The sequence below is a fragment of the Mytilus edulis genome, chromosome 12 (assembly GCF_963676685.1).
Source record: "Mytilus edulis chromosome 12, xbMytEdul2.2, whole genome shotgun sequence".
Lineage (NCBI taxonomy): Eukaryota > Metazoa > Mollusca > Bivalvia > Mytilida > Mytilidae > Mytilus > Mytilus edulis.
This window is the reverse complement of record NC_092355.1, coordinates 78,846,022-78,862,941: the sequence shown is the minus strand read 5'-3', so window position 1 is coordinate 78,862,941 and position 16,920 is coordinate 78,846,022. Positions and strand designations below refer to the sequence as shown.

General features: G+C 33.3%; 1 protein-coding gene across 1 annotated transcript in view; it reads right to left on the bottom strand.

The window, feature by feature from the left end:
* LOC139497232 (caspase-3-like) overlaps positions 1 to 16,920 on the bottom strand; it is a 303,768-nt gene that overhangs the window by 37,317 nt on the left and 249,531 nt on the right. Inside the window, exons 5-9 of the mRNA XM_071285363.1 lie at positions 16,360 to 16,383; positions 12,942 to 13,029; positions 5,756 to 5,851; positions 5,269 to 5,367; positions 4,047 to 4,154 (exon numbers count right to left, since the gene is read on the bottom strand). Coding sequence (XP_071141464.1) covers positions 4,047 to 4,154; positions 5,269 to 5,367; positions 5,756 to 5,833 — 285 coding nt within the window. The 5' untranslated portion in view covers positions 5,834 to 5,851; positions 12,942 to 13,029; positions 16,360 to 16,383. The remainder of the gene's footprint in view (positions 1 to 4,046; positions 4,155 to 5,268; positions 5,368 to 5,755; positions 5,852 to 12,941; positions 13,030 to 16,359; positions 16,384 to 16,920) is intronic.

Here is a 16,920-nt window from a genome sequence, read left to right as displayed (position 1 = left end):
TGAAGACTTTAAATAGGCTTTTCACTTTTCTTTATAAAGCATATGAATAAAAGCTCCATCTGTCTTTGTTATTTACTTTGCAATATGCCTAGTTCTTTATATTTTAACATCCCATTATTTTCTTTTTTTTTATATTTCTGCAACTCATTATTTTAATATCAATTTTTTTTAAAATTTCTCTCTATTCTCAAAGATCTTATCTTCCATTCATGTTTTTCTCATCTGTATACTTGATTGATCCACTAACTCCTATATCTGTATATCCCATCCACACCCTCCTATATCTGTATACCCCATCCACACCCTCCTATATCTGTATACCCCATCTATACCCTCCTATATCTGTATATCCCATCAACCCCATCCACACCCTCCTATATCTGTATACCCCATCCACACCCTCCTATATCTGTATACCCCATCTATACCCTCCTATATCTGTATACCTCATCCACACCCTCCTATATCTGTATACCCCATCAACACCCTCCTATATCTGTATACCCCATCCACATCCTCCTATATCTGTATACCCCATCAACACCCTCCTATATCTGTATACCCCATCCACAACCTCCTATATCTGTATACCCTATCCACAACCTCCTATATCTGTATACTTGATTGATCCACTAACTCCTATATCTATACCCCATCAACACCCTCCTATATCTGTATACCCCATCCACATCATCCTATATCTGTATACCCCATCAACACCCTCCTATATCTGTATACCCAATCCACAACCTCCTATATCTGTATACCCTATCCACAACCTCCTATATCTGTATACTTGATTGATCCACTAACTTCAATATTTGTATACCCCATCCACAACCTCCTATATCTGTATACTTGATTGATCCACTAACTCCTATATCTGTATTCCCCATCCACATCCTCCTATATATGTATACCCCATCCACAACCTCCTATATCTGTATACCCCATCCACACCCTCCTATCTGTACCCCATCCACATCCTCCTATATCTGTATACCCCATCCACATCCTCCTATATCTGTATACCCCATCCACATCCTCCTATATCTGTATACCCCATCCACATCCTCCTATATCTGTATACCCCATCCACAGCCTCCTATATCTGTATACCCCATCCACAACCTCCTATGTGTACCCCATCCACACCATCCTATATCTGTATACCCCATCAACAAACTCCTATATCTGTATATCCCATCCACATCCTCTTATATCTGTATACCCCATCAACACCCTCCTATATCTGTATACCCCATCCACATCCTCCTATATCTGTATACCCCATCCACATCCTCCTATATCTGTATACCCCATCCACAACCTCCTATATCTGTATACCCCATTCACACCCTCTTATCTGTACCCCATCCACACCCTCCTATATCTGTATACCTCATCCACACCCTCCTATATCTGTATACCCCATCCACACCTCCACACCCTCCTATATCTGTATACCCCATCCACACCCTCCTATATCTGTATATCCAATCCACACCCTCCTATATCTGTAAACCCCATCCACACCCTCCTATATCTGTATACCCCATCCACACCCTCCTACATCTGTATACCCCATCTATACCCTCCTATATCTGTATACCCCATCTATACCCTCCTATATCTGTATATCCCATCTATACCCTCCTATATCTGTATACCCAATCTATACACTCATATCTGTAAACCCCATCCACACCCTCCTATATCAGTATACCCCATCTATACCCTCTTATATCTGTATACCCCATCTATACCCTCCTATATCTGTATACCCAATCTATACCCTCCTATATCTGTATACCCCATCCACACCCTCCTATATCTGTATATCCCATCCACACTCTCCTATATCTGTAAACCCCATTTTCACCCTCCTATATCTGTATACCCCCTTGACATCCTCCTATATCTGTATACCTGTATCCACACCCTTTTATATCTGTATATCCCATCCACATGCTCCTATATCTGTATACCACAACCACACCCTCCTATATCTGTATACCCCAACCACACTTTTCTATATCTGTATACCCCATTCAGAACCTCCTATATCTGTATACCTCATCCACACCCTCCTATATTTGGGTATACATTTACAATTAATTCTCCATAGGGGGTAATGGTAACGTTTTCCTCCGTTGCTCAGTCCATATCATTTACTTGAACATGTATGATGGCTCATATCAAAGCTGATACATCTATACCCTCCTATATCTGTATAACACATCTTAACCCTCCTATATCTGTATACCCCCTCCAAACCCTTCTATATCTGTATACCCAATCAATAACCTTTTATATCTGTATACCCCATCCACACCCTCCTATATCTGTATACCCCATTCACACCCTCCTATATCTTTAAACCCCATCCACATCCTCCTATATCTGTATACCCAATCCACATCCTCCTATATCTGTATACCCAATCCACACACTCCTATATCTGTTTACCTCATCCACATCCTCCTATATCTGTATACCCCATCCACACCCTTCTATATCTGAATACCCCATCCACACCCTCCTATATCTGTATACCCCACCCATACCCTCCTATATCTGTCTACACCATCCACACCCTCCTATATCTGTATACCCAATCCACACACTCCTATATCTGTATACACCATCCACACCCTCCTATATCTGTATACCCCATCCACACCCTTCTATATCTGAATATCCCATCCACACCCTCCTATATCTGTATACCCCATCCATACCCTCCTATATCTGTATACCCTATCAACAACCTCCTATATCTGTATAGCCCATCCACACTCTCCTATATATGTATCCCCCATCCACACCCTCCTATATCTGTATACCCTATCCACACCCTTCTATATCTGTATACCCATCCACATCCTCCTATATCTGTATACCTCATCCACATCCTCCTATATCTGTATACCCTATCCACAACCTCCTATATCTGTATACTTGATTGATCCACTAACTCCTATATCTGTATACCCTATCCACACCCTCTTATATCTGTATACCCCATCCACACCCTCCTATATCTGTATCCCCCATCCACACCCTCCTATATCTGTATACCCTATCAACACCCATCTATATCTGTATACCCTGTCCTTACCCTTCTAAATCTGTATACCCTATCCACACTCTTCTATATATGTATACCCATTCCACACCCTACTATATCTGTATACCCAATCCACACCCTCCTATATCTGTATACCTCATCCACACCCTCTTATTTTATACCCCATCCATACCCTCCTATATCTGTATACCATATCCACATCCTCCTATATCTGTAAATCTCATCCACATCCTCCTATATCTGTATACCCCATGCCCACCCTCCAATATTTGTAAACCCCATCCATACCCACCTATGTATGTATACCCCATCCCCACCCTCCTATATCTGTATACCCCATCCACACCTTCCTATATCCGTATACCCCATCCACACCTTCCTATATCTGTATACCCCATCCACACCCTCCTATATCTGTATACCCCATCCACACCCTCCTATATCTGCATACCCCATCCCCACCCTCCTATATCCATATACCCCATCCACACCTTCCTATATCTGTATACCCCATCCACACCTTCCTATATCTGTATACCCCATCCCCACCCTCCTATATCTGTATACCCCATCTATACCCTCCTATATCTGTATACCCTATCCACACTTTCCTATATCTGTATACTATATCTGTATACCCCATCCATACCCTCCTATATCTGTATACGCTATCCACACCTTTCTATATCTGTATACCCTATCCACACCCTCCTATATCTGTATACCCCATCCATACCGACCTATATCTGTATACCCCATCCATACCCTCCTATATCTGTATACCCCATCCACACCCTCCTATAAAACTTTTTCATATTTTAAGTTCAATTCAAATGATCATATGACTTATACTTTAGTGTTGAAAAAAATCCATTCGACCAACCATATCTTATACATCATTTTAGTGATTCATTACTTAATAGTTGAACACAGGGCATATACTATAAAATATTACCTTATGTGATTTAATCAAGGGACTTGCACCTCCTTGTTCTACCAGACATCTTGTGGTCTGTAAATGTCCACACTTAGCAGCTATATGTAAAGCTGTTTCTCCATCGCTCTATAATATAACCAAATAACATATAAATATTATGTACAATACTTTGTTATCAATATCAATAATATACAACATATCCTACAACTGACATTAAAACTTGTCTGATAAACTGGACACTGTTGTGTAATAAATATAAACTAAATATATATCACATGAATCAGTGGTCAAAACTGAATAAAATGACCAGTCACACTTGTATTTATATTGTATATAAACAATAAATAAACATGTTTTGTTGTGAAATGTCAAAACTTTCATTAAACCTGATATCTTAAAAAAATATTTTTTTTAAAAATGTGTAAAATAATTATATCAATGGATTCAGTAGAACAAAACAAGTAAAATGAGACCCCACTTTATATGATTCTTACAAATATTTGTTTGTTAAAACTGTCTAATTAACAACATGATTTAGTGTAGATTAATAGTAAGGTGATCAGACGAAGTAGATAACATACTTGTGTGATGTCGATCTTACATCCTCTATCAATGAGGAGTCTACAGACCTCCAGGTGTCCTTCACTGGCAGCAGACATTAATGCTGTCTCTCCATACCCCTGGAATAATACAACTGACATCAAAACTTGTCTGATAAACTGGACAATGTTGTGTAATAAATATAAACTAAATATATATCACATGAATCAGAGGTCAAAACTGAATAAAATGACCAGTCACACTTGTATTTATATTGATCATAAACAAACAATAAACATGTTTTGTTGTGAAATGTCAAAACTTCCATTAAACCTGATATCTTAAAAAATATTTTTTTCAAGAAATGTGTGAAATAATTATATCAATGGATTCAGTAGAACAAAACAAACAAAATGAGACCCCACTTTATATGATTATTACAAATATTTGTTTGTTAAAACTGTCTAATTAACAACAGGAATTAGTGTAGATTTAGTATAATCATTCATTTTTTAATATAACATTTTTTTTAAGAAACATGAAAAAGAGTAATATTTTCTAATTCAGAACAATAATACGAGTAAAATGAGACCCCACTTTATATAATTATTACAAATATTTGTTCATTAAACCTGTCTAATTAACAACATGATTTAGTGTAGATTAATAGTAATGTGATCAGACTAAGTAGATAACATACCTCTGTGATGTCGATCTTACATCCTCTATCAATGAGGAGACGACAGATCTCCAGGTGTCCTCCACTGGCAGCAAACATTAATGCTGTCGATCCACCATCCTGGAATAATACAACTGACATCAAAACTTGTCTGATAAACTGGACAATGTTGTGTAATAAATATAAACTAAATATATATCACATGAATCAGTGGTCAACACTGAATAAAATGACCAGTCACACTTGTATTTATATTGTACATAAACAATAAATAAACATGTTTTGTTGTGAAAGTCAAAACTTCCATAAAACCTGATATTTTAAAAAAAAAAAAATTTCAAGAAACATGAAAAAGAGTAATATTTTCTGATTCAGAACAATAATACGAGTAAAATGAGACCCCACTTTATATAATTATTACAAATATTTGTTCATTAAACCTGTCTAATTAACAACATGATTTAGTGTAGATTAATAGTAATGTGATCAGACTAAGTAGATAACATACATTTGTGATGTCGATCTTACATCCTCTATCAATGAGGAGTCTACAGATCTCCAGGTGTCCCCACATGGCAGCCTTCATTAATGCTGTCTGTCCTTCCTGGAATAATACAACTGACATCAAAACTTGTCTGATAAACTGGACAATGTTGTGTAATAAATATAAACAAAATATATATCACATGAATCAGTGGTCAAAACTGAATAAAATGACCAGTCACACTTGTATTTATATTGTATATAAACAATAAATAAACATGTTTTGTTGTGAAATGTCAAAACTTCCAAAAAACCTGATATCTTAAAAAAATATTTTTTTCAAGAAATGTGTAAAATAATTATATCAATGGATTCAGTAGAACAAAACAAGTAAAATGAGACCCCACTTTATATAATTATTACAAATATTTGTTTATTAAAACTGTCTGATTAACAACATGATTTAGTGTAGATTAATAGTAATGTGATCAGACTAAGTAGATAACATACTGATATGATGTTGATCTTACATCCTCTATCAATGAGGAGTCTACAGATCTCCAGGTGTCCCCATATGGCAGCCCACATTAATGCTGTCAATCCTCTATCCTGGAATAATACAACTGACATCAAAACTTGTCTGATAAACTGGACAATGGTGGGTAATAAATATAAACTAAATATATATCACATGAATCAGTGGTCAAAACTGAATAAAATGACCAGTCACACTTGTATTTATATTGATCATAAACAACAAATAAACAACTGTTTTTTTTTTTGTGAGATGTCAAAACTTCCATCAGAACTGTCGTGTTAATTTTTTTTTGTTGGTTTTTTTAAGAAATGAACAAAATATTTATATCAATGGATTCATTACAATTCTCTGAGTAAAATGACATCTCACTTTATATAATTCTAACAAGTATTTGTTAATATAATGATTAAATCTGTCTGATTAACATGATTGAGAATAATGATCAATTTTTTAAAAAGTAACTTTTTTCAAAGAAATATGAAAAATAGTTACATTTCCTGATTTAGTACAAGGAGACAAACAAAATGAGACCCCACTTTATATGATTTTTACAAATATTTTTTGTCCATTCAACCTGTCTAATTAACAACATAATTTTGTATATATTAAGGAAAGTGGTCAAAGTGAAGCAATAACATACATGTGTGATATTTGTTTTACACGCTGTAAAACCTTGGTGTAAAAAATGTTCTTGTAAATATTCAAAGTAAGAACTTTATCAACTATAATTCAAAACAAACAAAAACAATTAATGAGAGAAAAAAAATACCTTTATGTATTTTTCTCTCTTATTAAAACTGTTACATTTATCGAATTCAGTATAATGATATTAATATCAGTTTCCATACAGATATATTATTATATTATGTTCTGAGGTACCTTGTAGTTATGTGTTTTATTCTGCTAATGTACAATCTGTTATGTTCTGAAGTAACTTGAAGTTGTATATTTTATACTGCTTGTGTACAATCTGTTATGTTATGAAGTAACATGTAGTTATGTGTTTTATACTGCTTATGTACAATCTGTTATGTTATGAAGTAACTTGTAGTTGTATATTTTATACTGCTTATGTACAATCTGTTATGTTCTGAGGTAACTTGTATTTGTATGTTTATACTGCTTGTGTACAATCTGTTATGTTCTGAAGTAACTTGCAGTTGTATATTTTATACTGCTGATGTACAATCTGTTATGTTCTGAAGTAACTTGCAGTTGTTTGTTTTATACAGCTAATATATACAATCTGTTATGTTCTCAAGTAGCTTGTAGCTGTGTGTTTTATACTGCTGATTGTGTACAATCTGTTATGTTCCGATTTTATACTGCTGATGTACAATCTGTTATGTTCTGAAGTAATTTGTTGTTGTGTGTTTTATATTTCTTATGTACAATTTGTTCTGTTCTGAAGTAACTTGTAGTTATGTGTTCTATACTGCTGGTGTACAATTTGTTATGTTCTGAAGTAATTTGTAGTTGTGTGTTTTATACTGCTAGTGTACAATCTGTTATGTTATGAAGTAACTTGTAGTTGTGTGTTTTATACTGCTTATGTACAATTTGTTATTTTCTAAAGTAACTTGTAGTTGTGTGTTTTATACTGCTGGTGTACAATCTGTTATGTTCTGAAGTAATTTGTTGTTGTGTGCTTTATATTTCTTAATATGTACAATTTGTTCTGTTCTGAAGTAACTTGAAGTTGTGTGTTTTATACTGCTTATGTACAATCTGTTATGTTCTGAAGTAACTTGTAGTTGTGTGTTTTTATACTGCTGGTGTACAATCTGTTATGTTCTGAAGTAATTTGTTGTTGTGTGCTTTATATTTCTTAATATGTACAATTTGTTCTGTTCTGAAGTAACTTGAAGTTGTGTGTTTTATACTGCTTATGTACAATCTGTTATGTTCTGAAGTAACTTGTAGTTGTGTGTTTTATACTGCTGGTGTACAATTTGTTATGTTCTGAAGTAATTTGTAGTTGTGTGTTTTATGTTTCTTATTTAAAATTTGTTCTGTTCTGAAGTAACATGTAGTTATGTGTTTTATTCTGCTAATGTATAATCTGTTATGTTCTAAAGTAACATGTAGTTTTATGTTTTATACTGCTGATGTACAATCTGTTATGTTCTGAAGTAACTTGCAGTTGTGTGTTTTATACAGCTAATATATACAATCTGTTATGTTCTCAAGTAGCTTGCAGCTGTGTGTTTTATACTGCTGATTGTGTACAATCTGTTATGTTCCGATTTTATACTGCTGATGTACAATCTGTTATGTTCTGAAGTAACTTGTAGTTGTGTGTTTTATACTGCTTATGTACAATCTGTTATGTTATGAAGTAACTTGTAGTTGTATATTTTATACTGCTTATGTACAATCTGTTATGTTATGAAGTAACTTGTAGTTGTATATTTTATACTGCTTATGTACAATCTGTTATGTTCTGAAGTAACTTGCAGTTGTATATTTTATACTGCTGATGTACAATCTGTTATGTTCTGAAGTAACTTGTAGTTGTGTGTTTTATACTGCTTGTGTACAATCTGTTATGTTCTGAAGTAACATGTAGTTATGTGTTTTATTCTGCTAATGTACAATTTGTTCTGTTTTGAAGTAGCTTGTAGCTGTGTGTTTTATACTGCTGATTGTGTACAATCTGTTATGTTCCGATTTTATACTGCTGATGTACAATCTGTTATGTTCTGAAGTAATTTGTTGTTGTGTGTTTTATATTTCTTATGTACAATTTGTTCTGTTCTGAAGTAACTTGTAGTTATGTGTTCTATACTGCTGGTGTACAATTTGTTATGTTCTGAAGTAATTTGTAGTTGTGTGTTTTATACTGCTAGTGTACAATCTGTTATGTTATGAAGTAACTTGTAGTTGTGTGTTTTATACTGCTGGTGTACAATCTGTTATGTTCTGAAGTAATTTGTTGTTGTGTGCTTTATATTTCTTAATATGTACAATTTGTTCTGTTCTGAAGTAACTTGAAGTTGTGTGTTTTATACTGCTTATGTACAATCTGTTATGTTCTGAAGTAAATTGTTGTTGCATGTTTTATACTGCTTATGTACAATCTGTTATGTTATGAAGTAACTTGTAGTTGTGTGTTTTATACTGCTGGTGTACAATTTGTTATGTTCTGAAGTAATTTGTAGTTGTGTGTTTTATGTTTCTTATTTAAAATTTGTTCTGTTCTGAAGTAACATGTAGTTATGTGTTTTATTCTGCTAATGTATAATCTGTTATGTTCTAAAGTAACATGTAGTTTTATGTTTTATACTGCTGATGTACAATCTGTTATGTTCTGAAGTAACTTGCAGTTGTGTGTTTTATACAGCTAATATATACAATCTGTTATGTTCTCAAGTAGCTTGCAGCTGTGTGTTTTATACTGCTGATTGTGTACAATCTGTTATGTTCCGATTTTATACTGCTGATGTACAATCTGTTATGTTCTGAAGTAACTTGTAATTATGTGCTTCATACTGCTTATGAACAATCTGTTATGATCTGAAGTAATTTGTTGTTGTGTGTTTTATATTTCTTATGTACAATTTGTTCTGTTCTGAAGTAACTTGTTGTTGTGTGTTTTATACTGCTGGTGTACAATCTGTTATGTTCTGAAGTAATTTGTTGTTGTGTGTTTTATATTTCTTATGTTCAATGTGTTCTGTTCTGAAGTAACTTGTAGTTGTGTGTTTTATACTGCTGGTGTACAATCTGTTATGTTCTGAAGTAATTTGTTGTTGTGTGCTTTATATTTCTTAATATGTACAATTTGTTCTGTTCTGAAGTAACTTGTAGTTGTGTGTTTTATACTGCTAGTGTAAAATCTGTTATGTTCTGAAGTAACTTGCAGTTGTGTTTTATACTGCAGGTGTGCAACCTGTTATGTTCTAAAGTAATTTGTTGTTGTGTGTTTTATATTTCTTATGTACAATGTGTTCTGTTCTGAAGTAACTTGTTGTTGTGTGTTTTTTTACTGCTTATGTACAATTTGTACGTTCTGAAGTAACTTGTGGTTGTGTGTTTTATACTGCTTATGAACAATCTGTTATGGTATGAAGTAACTTGCAGTTGTGTGTTTTATACTGCTGATGTACAATTTGTTATGGTATGAAGTAACTTGTAGTTGTGTGTTTTATACTGCTTATGTACAATTTGTTATGTTCTGAAGTAATTTGTTGTTGTGCTTCATACTGCTTATGTACAATTTGTTATGTTCTGATGTAACTTGTTGTTGTGTGCTTTATATTTCTCAATATGTACAATTTGTTCTGTTCTGAAGTAACTTGAAGTTGTGTGTTTTATACTGCTGGTGTACAATCTGTTATGTTCTGAAGTAACTTGTAGTTGAGTGTTTTATACTGCTGGTGTACACTCTGTTATTTTCTGAAGTAATTTGTAGTTGAGTGTTTTATACTGCTGGTGTACACTCTGTTATTTTCTGAAGTAATTTGTAGTTTTGTGCTTTATACTGCTTATGTACAATTTGTTATGTTCTGAAGTAATTTGTTGTTGTGCTTCATACTGCTTATGTACAATTTGTTATGTTCTGATGTAACTTGTAGTTATGTGTTTTATACTGCTGGTGTACAATCTGTTATGTTCTGAAGTAACTTGCAGTTGTGTTTTATACTGCAGGTGTGCAACCTGTTATGTTCTGAAGTAATTTGTTGTTGTGTGTTTTATATTTCTTATGTACAATCTGTTATGTTCTGAGGTAACTTGTAGTTGTGTGTTTTTTTACTGCTTATGTACAATTTGTTATGTTCTGAAGTAATTTGTTGTTGTGTGCTTTATATTTCTTAATATGTACAATTTGTTCTGTTCTGAAGTAACTTGAAGTTGTGTGTTTTATACTGCTGGTGTACAATCTGTTATGTTCTGAAGTAACTTGCAGTTGTGTTTTATACTGCAGGTGTGCAACCTGTTATGTTCTGAAGTAATTTGTTGTTGTGTGTTTTATATTTCTTATGTACAATTTGTTCTGTTCTGAAGTAACTTGTAGTTGTGTGTTTTATATTTCTTATGTACAATTTGTTCTGTTCTGAAGTAACTTGCAGTTGTATGTTTTTACTGCTGGTGTACAATTTGTTATGTTCTGAAGTAATTTGTTGTTGTGTTTTATATTTCTTTTGTACAATTTGTTCTGTTCTGAAGTAACTTGCAGTTGTATATTTTTACTGCTGGTGTACAATTTGTGATGTTCTGAAGTAATTTGTTGTTGTGTGTTTTATATTTCTTATGTTCAATGTGTTCTGTTCTGAAGTAACTTGTAGTTGTGTGTTTTATACTGCTGGTGTACAATCTGTTATGTTCTGAAGTAATTTGTTGTTGTGTGCTTTATACTGCTGGTGTACAATCTGTTATGTTCTGAAGTAATTTGTTGTTGTGTGCTTTATACTGCTTGTGTACAATTTGTTATGTTCTGAAGTAACTTGTAGTTGTGTATTTTATCCTGCTTATGTACAATCTGTTATGTTCTGAAGTAATTTGTTGTTGTGTGCTTTATATTTCTTAATATGTACAATTTGTTCTGTTCTGAAGTAACTTGTAGTTGTGTGTTTTATACTGCTAGTGTAAAATCTGTTATGTTCTGAAGTAACTTGCAGTTGTGTTTTATACTGCAGGTGTGCAACCTGTTATGTTCTAAAGTAATTTGTTGTTGTGTGTTTTATATTTCTTATGTACAATGTGTTCTGTTCTGAACTTGTTGTTGTGTGTTTTTTTACTGCTTATGTACAATTTGTACGTTCTGAAGTAACTTGTGGTTGTGTGTTTTATACTGCTTATGAACAATCTGTTATGGTATGAAGTAACTTGCAGTTGTGTGTTTTATACTGCTTATGTTCAATTTGTTCTGTTCTGAAGTAACTTGTAGTTGTGTGTTTTATACTGCTGGTGTACAATTTGTTATGTTCTGAAGTAATTTGTAGTTGTGTGTTTTATGTTTCTTAATATGTACAATTTGTTCTGTTCTGAAGTAACTTGTAGTTGTGTGTTTTATACTGCTGGTGTACAATTTGTTATGTTCTGAAGTAATTTGTAGTTGTGTGTTTTATGTTTCTTATTTAAAATTTGTTCTGTTCTGAAGTAACTTGTAGTTGTGTTTTATACTGCTTGTGTACAATTTGTTCTGTTCTGAAGTAACTTGTAGTTGTGTTTTATACTGCTTGTGTACAATTTGTTCTGTTCTGAAGCAACTTGTAGTTGTGTGTTTTATACTGCTTGTGTACAATTTGTTCTGTTCTGAAGCAACTTGTAGTTGTGTGTTTTATACTGCTTGTGTACAATTTGTTCTGTTCTGAAGTAACTTGTAGTTGTGTGTTTTTTACTGCTGGTGTACAATTTGTTATGTTCTGAAGTAACTTGTAGTTGTGTGTTTTATACTGCTTATGTACAATCTCTTATGTTCTGAAGCAACTTGTTTTTATATTTTTTATACTTCTGTTCTTATAGTTCTAAAGTAAATTGTTACTTTGTGTTTATGTACAATATTCAACATTTTGAAGTAACTTGTAGTTTTCACTGTTTCACTGTGCTTTAATTTTAAGTAACATGTAGTTTTGTGTCTTTTTTGTTCATGTACCATAAAAGGCTGTATCTTCAAATGATTTTTCTATGAATTGTTAAAATAAGGTAGTTTTGAATGTGACTATTTTACTTACATCTCGATAATCAATGTCTGCACCATTCTGTAGACATAATTTTAAGGCTTCTATATCTCGCATCGCAGCAGCTATAGTAAGTTTCTGTAAGTATAACATAGAAATTACATTTAATCTTGATAATCAATGTCTGCACCATTCTGTAGACATAATTTTAAAGCTTCTATATCTCTATTCCCAGCAGCTGTAGTAAGTTTCTGTAAGTAAACCATAATAAAAATATATTGAAAAGAATGTCCTTACTGAGCAATGAACCGTGAAAATGAGGTCAAGGTCAAATAAAACCTGTGCGATTGACATATACAGTGAAACCTGTCCAAACCGAACACCCACGGGACTTTGAGTTTTATTCGGTTTTCACAGGTGTTCGGATTGAAGAGGTAAACGGAAGTCGGCACCAAAATAATTTTAGCACTTACTGACAAGGGACGTTAGGTAACACAGCAGACAGCAATTTATTTTCATGATGATTTAGATGTAAATGTAAAAATTTACGCCAGTCTGTCAATCACGCTCCTTGTTGTGTAAATGTATTAATCGTTCAATGATTTCCAACTTTTAGCGTTTTGCGATTTTCCTTTGTATAATTTTTATCTAATCCGTTAATTTACTGACCAATTCAGATTCTCAGTCACTGCCAAATGACGATTCCGTAGTTGAATCGAGATCGTCATTTTCAATTATCTGTACACACGAGTTCTCGGACTAAACTGGCCACCCGCTGATTGATACTTTGCCACAAGATAAAAGCGAAACAACAGCAGGGATCCAGTTTATTCTCGGACTTTATCGTTGATAAATAGCCAACGGAAGTCTGGAGGAGCATCTGAAATATATATATTGGGGCTCTAAAGGGAATCGGGCATCCCGTAAATATAATTCGAAAGACATTGGCCTTGTTGTGTTGCACGACTTCTTAATCCAGTGAAGCGCTTAAACTATTATTTAATTAAATGCACGTTAATCAAATATGTACGGTCACAAATTTGTTACTGCCATTCAGTAGCAAAACGTTTAATTGTTCCAAGGGAAAGTTCAATTCTTGTACTTTTCGGCGACAGGGGCAGCGGACTAGTTTAACGTTTCTTTACAAAATAAAAAAAAATTGATCTCTGAATACATAGACACAAACATGCTAATTAGTTTGTAATAACAACTCACCAGTTCATTAAACCTCAAATACCCTCGAGGATACTCTGTCATCCTGTGTTTGTTTAATTAAATCATGCAAATAATTAAATATACTTTTTTGTTTTGATTGCTATCGATCGATTTTGACAGGTAATTTTTAAATACCTATTTACTAACGAGCCTTCAAAAAGCGTTCGGAATTAGGTGTTGACAGGGTTTCGGTTTTTTCAGGTTAGATTAACGTTAGTTGATAGGGAAATTTTGTGGGAGTTTGAAAATTGTTCGGTTTAAACTGAAATTCAGAGTTCAGTTTACCCAGGTTTCACAGTACATCATAAAATATTTCCATACAACAAATATACTTGACATATTGCATAAAGTATTAAATAAAAAGACCAAAACTCAAAAACTGAACTTTGACCAGTGAACCATGAAAATGAGGTCACGGTCAGATGACACCTGCCAGCTAGACATGTACACCTTACAATCATTCCATACACCAAATATTGTAGACCTATTACATACAAAATAAGAAAAACAGACCAAAACACAAAAACCTTACTGTAACCACTGAACCATGAAAATGAGTTCAAGGTCAGATGACACCTGCCAGTTGGACATATACACTTTACAGTCCTTCCATACACTGAATATACTAGATCTATTGCTTATAGTATCTGAAATATGGACCTGACCACCAAAACTTAACCTTGTTAACTGATTCACGAAATGAGGTCGAGGTCAACTGAAAACCGTCTAACAGGCATCAAGACCTTGCAAGGTACACACATACCAAATATAGTAATCCTATTACTTATAATAAGAGAGAATTTAACATTACAAAAAATATTTTTTCAAGTAGTCATTGAACCATGGAAATGAGGTGAAGGACATTTGACATGTGACTGACAGAAACTTCATAACATGAGGCATCTATATACAAAGTATGAAGCATCCAGGTCTTCAACCTTCTAAAATATGAAGCTTTTAAGACGTTATCCGCCGTCGAACACTATCCCTATGTCGAGCTTTCTGCGACTTAAGTCACAGGCTCGACAAAAATTGTTAACCTTCAAAAAATTATTTTTTTATAGAATCATGGACTAGATTTGGCATATCCTTGATTTTTCTTTCTTGTAGTATTTTCTGGACTTTGACCTTTGTCCTTTTAAAGACATGTAATATACTTAGTCCTTTAGTTGCCCCTACTTTTGTCCTTTTTAAGACATGTAGTTGTGTTTTTCATTCACTAAGTCCTTTAATTGCCTTTTAAAGACATGTAGTTGTGTTTCATTCACTTTGCCCCTAGGTACTTTCTCATCCTTTTCATATCAGCTAGTAGAAATCTCTCTATTAACTTACTTAAAGAGATACATATATAAATGTATGTAGACTGAATAAATGTAGATGTGGGATATAATAAAGCAATGAGAATGTAACCTAACAAGACAAAAACTGTGTTGCATCAGTCAGCTCTTTATACCATAAAATAGATTGGTCTTATTCAACTCATATGAACTTAATAATGGCAAGGGGAGATAACTTCTGTATTTTATTTTTTTTTATGTAGAAAAATTGTCCCAATATTTTTTTCAAATAACTCTACAGACCTACTTAGAGTTACAAATAAACAAGGATTCTGAAGGTACTACATAAATAATACACTATCTCCCACCATCCTTTAAAAATCTTCCCCCCCCCTCCCACCTCCCTCAATAGCTGTCCATCCCCTCCTACATCATGTACATTCATACTTGAAAAATATTCCCTTAATTTCTTAAACTGCATTTTTGTTTGTTTTGTTCAGTTACTGAATACTGATTCTAATGCTGTTTGTGTCACCAGTGTAATGAGTAGAAATGTTTTTGAGTGCACCTTGCTTTGTCCCAGTTTTGTATTTTTTTGTTTGTTTTTGGAATAAGTAGTTTGGTAGTTCACTTAGAATTCTACTAGTTTTTATCTCAAGTTATCACATACTTGTATCTAATTGTACACTACGGCCAAATAAAAAAGTATGTGTGGTTCCAGTTACATCTGAAAATAAGTTAGGGTAGGTAGGCAGGGATTTTTTTTTATTTTATGTTTTTTTTTACATTGAGTATGGGAGCAACATACTGACTTTAACAGTGCTTAATGAAAAATGACAATAAAATCTTTAGGGTAGGCTATTTTTAAGCCGAAAAAGTAGGAACGGTAGGGTTACTGGAACCACACATATATTTTTATTTGGCCTAATGAGGAACAAAACTACAAATGACAAGGAGACTATTAAGTAAATCTTACGTAATTCCAACTTTCCATTATAGCCTAAAAATAGAAAAGAAGAATTATAGTCAATATATACTGTTGAGTTTTAATTGAGGTATTTGTGTTATTGCCAATTGAAACATGATCACTATGAGTGGTAAAATACTGACCTAATATTTTTATCTTCTTATTTCATTCAAATAATACATTATAGCATTGAAACAGTCATTTATCTCAACTTTTCTGCACTGTTCGAAGTTAATGAACTGAACTCAAAACCTTAACAAGAGGCTGTCACAACGACAGCAAACCGGATTTATTAATATTTATTTGTGTCCTGGCAATATCACAAGAACCATTACTGATGAATGGTGAAAGTGAAAATCGTAATATCAAATTTGACCTCCATTTTGTCATCAGTATCAACATCTTAAAATTTGAAAAGCTTAGATTAAATGGTTCATGAGTAAATGCAACAACGTGAATGGAAACGCCATTTCACAATCTTTCAAGAACCATAACTCCTGAACGGTAAAAGTCAAAATCGTCATTATTTAACTTGACCTCTAATTTGCCATCAGTAACAACATATAAAAA